The sequence below is a fragment of the Terrapene carolina genome, unplaced genomic scaffold (assembly GCF_002925995.2).
Source record: "Terrapene carolina triunguis isolate 2854851 unplaced genomic scaffold, T_m_triunguis-2.0 Scaffold34151, whole genome shotgun sequence".
Classification (NCBI taxonomy): Eukaryota; Metazoa; Chordata; order Testudines; family Emydidae; genus Terrapene; species Terrapene triunguis.
Window position 1 is genome coordinate 1 of NW_020698502.1, and position 3,707 is coordinate 3,707.

The window sequence follows — 3,707 nt, forward strand, 5'->3', positions numbered from 1 at the left end:
CTCCCTGAAGACGTCAGGCCTCACTCTCAACTCCATCAAGGTGCACATAACCACTAGCAGTGCCTTTCATTCTCCTGCGGAGGGGCACTCTTTACTCACCCTTGACTACCAGGTTTTGGAAGGACCTCCGATGGACTTATCCTCCCCTTCAATCCATTGCTCCCCCAATGGGACCTCAACCTTCTCCTCACGGTGTTGACGAAATTTCCCTTTGAACCTCTGGCCACCTCCTCCCTGTCTCTCCTCTCCATGAAGGTCACTTTCCTGGTAGCTATTACTTCTCGGTTGGAGAACTGGGGGTCATGGTGACGGACCCCCTCCCCTTTACCGTGTTCTGTAAGGACAGTGTTTTCCTGTGCTTGCACCCCAAGTTTCTGCCAAAGGTTGTATCCCATTTTCATCTCAACCAATCCATACACTTACCTGCTTTCTTTCTGAAACCTCACGCCTCAGTAGAGGACTGGCGCCGTCACTCCCTCGATGTCTGCTGGGCCCTGGCTTTCTACCTTCAGAGGATGAGATGATTCAGGAAGTCCCCTAGACATTTTATCACTATAGCAGAAAGGATTAAAGGGCAAGTGATCTCCATTCAGCTGATTTCTAAGTGGGTTTTGAGGTGCATTACACTATCAGTTATCGGGACTGTCCCCATGCCTTGGGGTACAAGCCCACTCCCAAGAGTGCAAGCATCTACTACAACTGTGCTTCACAATGTACCAGTTACGGACATATGTAGGGCGGTCACATGGAGTTCGGTACCTACCTCTCTTCCCATTACACCTTGGTGCAAGACTCTGCGATGGATACCTCACTTGGCGTGGCTGTGCTTCATTCCACGGTTTCATCATCTTCCTCGCACCCTGCTTGTTGTTAACCCTCAGTGGCATACAATAGGGACCATCACTCAAAGAAGAAGAGGTGGCAGGCTTTGTCTAAAATGTATTTTGAGTTGTGTATCTTTAGCTGGCGCAGCAAGCTCTTATTTAGCAAAATTGAAACTGAATAGGGTGTCTTTCTATGCCTGTAGAATGTTGTACATGAACTGAGGATAACCAACCAGGTGATCTATTTGAATCCACCAATTGAAGAATGCAGATATAAGCTCTATCAAGAAATGTTTTCCTGGAAAATGGTAATACTATCACTACCCAGAATTCAAAGTCAAAGATACCAGGTAAGCATAAGAAATTTATTTATAAATCTAATAAAATGGCTCTAACTAGAACTGTTGCATTGCAGTTGTACAGTATACAGATAATGTAATCTTTAATGGTTATGAAGGCCAGTTTTCATTTTCAAAAATTGCTCATTGTGTTCTGAACTTGGTATATGCAACTTGTATTTAATTGCGGGTCTTGTCAGGTGGGTGTACACTATGAGTTGTCTGAAGAAGAGAAGTTCTATCGGAATGCCTTAACACGGATGCCTGATGGTCCTGTAGCACTGGAGGAGTCTTATTCGGCAGTTATGGGCATTGTGACAGAGGTTGAACAGTACGTTAAGGTAGGATATGAGTTCTGATTTTCAGTTTGAAATTGTAGAATAACGCATTTGATGGGCGTTACCTTTGATTAAAGATATAGAAGAGCTCTTCTAAATCCAACAATGTTACCTATTTACTGTAATCCCCATTAATTCAGTTACATAAATAAGGAAAGTATCTACATTCTGAAAATTGACTGTTACATGGAATTTTTTTAACGTACTTATTAATAGGTATGGCTGCAGTACCAGTGCTTATGGGATATGCAAGCTGAAAACATATATAACCGTCTTGGAGAAGATTTAAATAAGTGGCAAGCCCTCTTAGTTCAGATAAGGAAGGCTAGAGGAACCTTTGACAATGCAGAAACCAGGAAGGAATTTGGACCTGTTATCATAGACTATGGGAAGGTAAGAACCTGAAACTTTCATGCATCTTGTAAAAGTAACATGGAGAAATAAACTTCAAAATGGGCTTATAGACATTAAAATGAGACTTCATAATGAATTGTAATACTCAGTAAACTTTCTTGATTGTAGGTACAATCTAAGGTGAACTTGAAATATGACTCTTGGCATAAGGAAGTACTCAGTAAATTTGGCCAAATGCTAGGTCAGAACATGACAGAGTTCCACTCTCAAATTTCTAAGGTAAGAATAGTCCAAACAATGATTCCTTATTACAATATCAACTTGCTACATCCACCTTTAAAATACTGTTGTTTTTTTTTCCCCTCCCTCTAACAGTCCCGTCAAGAGTTGGAGCAGCATTCAGTGGACACTGCTAGCACATCAGATGCAGTGACATTCATCACATATGTACAATCCCTGAAACGTAAAATCAAGCAGTTTGAGAAACAAGTTGAGGTAAGTTGTCACTTTCTTACTAACATCTTGTTTCTGGAAATCTTTAAAAGCTTTTTTACAGCGAGGGGACAATTGATCATGACCAGTCTAAGCCTGCTAAGAGAAACCCTGCCTCTAATTTCCTGTCCTAGTAACTCTTCTAGATAAACACTTTCAAACCAAGATTCTATAGTGAGCCTTACTGAGTTACTTTATGCTTCTGAGGGTTCTTTAGGCTGATCTATTGCTGATTTCTCTTTTAAACTTCTGGCTATCTGAATTTCTAATTGAACTTCTAGCTAACAGAGAAATTAAAGTAGTTTACCTTCTAACAATGTTTGTGTGGACTGTAGCTTTACCGCAATGGTCAGCGCTTGCTAGAGAAACAGAGGTTCCAGTTCCCTTCCTCCTGGTTATACATTGACAACATTGAAGGAGAGTGGGGTGCTTTCAATGACATAATGCGTCGCAAGGATTCTGCCATTCAGCAACAAGTAGCAAACTTGCAAATGAAGATCGTTCAAGAGGATCGAGCAGTGGAGAGCCGTACAACTGACCTGCTGACTGACTGGGAGAAAACTAAGCCTGTGACAGTGAGTTTTTTCGTGTCTCTTTGCTGAACTCACTATAGAAAGTTAGCATTCTGTAACAAAGAGGTTGTTCAGTAACCCTGAAATAGACTGGAGGGGTCGGGGGGCATAGATGTTATCTTTAGATTTTGTTGCAGATATGTGAATCCTCTCTACGGGGTTTCCTAGTGACTTGGCAGAAATTGTACATTGTCTTTTGCTCTTAGTTTAAAACTCCAACACTTTCCCTGACTTAACTTGCAGTTTAAAACAGAAACGCCTCTATTGTAACTTGATTTTTACAAATTTAACTAGCAATAAGGAGTGTGCACTCTATATAGAGCATTTGGTGAGAAGAAGAATCTTGTTGAACCTGTGTCCTAAAGTAAATGTTACTAGCTAGCGTCTGCTAAAAAATCTCTTCTGCCAAGATGATTCTTTAGATGCTTACCCAGGCAAGGGATCTGTAACTCATATACCCATAGTTAAAGGTCTGCCAGGGAAACTGAAAATTCCTTAAAGCAGAAGAGATCGCATGGTGTCTGATGCTAATCAGAAGTAGTTTCTGCACAGATTTTAAGTGCTAAACCCTTACTCTTAACCTCTGTGCCATGTTGTCCTTCATATGGTTCTTTCTAGGGGAACTTGCGTCCAGAGGAGGCTCTTCAAGCACTTACCATTTACGAAGGAAAATTTGGTAGGTTGAAAGATGATCGTGAGAAATGTGCAAAGGCCAAAGAAGCTCTTGAGCTAACAGATACAGGACTACTCAGTGGCAGTGAAGAACGTGTGCAGGTACAAACTGTTTTT

At 41.3% G+C, this 3,707-nt stretch overlaps 1 protein-coding gene across 1 annotated transcript; it reads left to right on the forward strand.

Moving 5' to 3' along the window:
• Positions 1-1,027: 1,027 nt before the first annotated feature.
• LOC112124697 (cytoplasmic dynein 1 heavy chain 1-like) lies at positions 1,028-3,692 on the forward strand (the record flags this gene model as incomplete). The annotated part of the gene is made up of 7 exons (XM_026646150.1): positions 1,028-1,174; positions 1,363-1,503; positions 1,717-1,893; positions 2,023-2,133; positions 2,230-2,349; positions 2,682-2,921; positions 3,537-3,692. Coding segments are annotated over 7 exons (1,092 nt in total), but the record flags the coding sequence as incomplete, so codon positions are not given.
• Between the last annotated feature and the right edge of the window lie 15 nt (positions 3,693-3,707).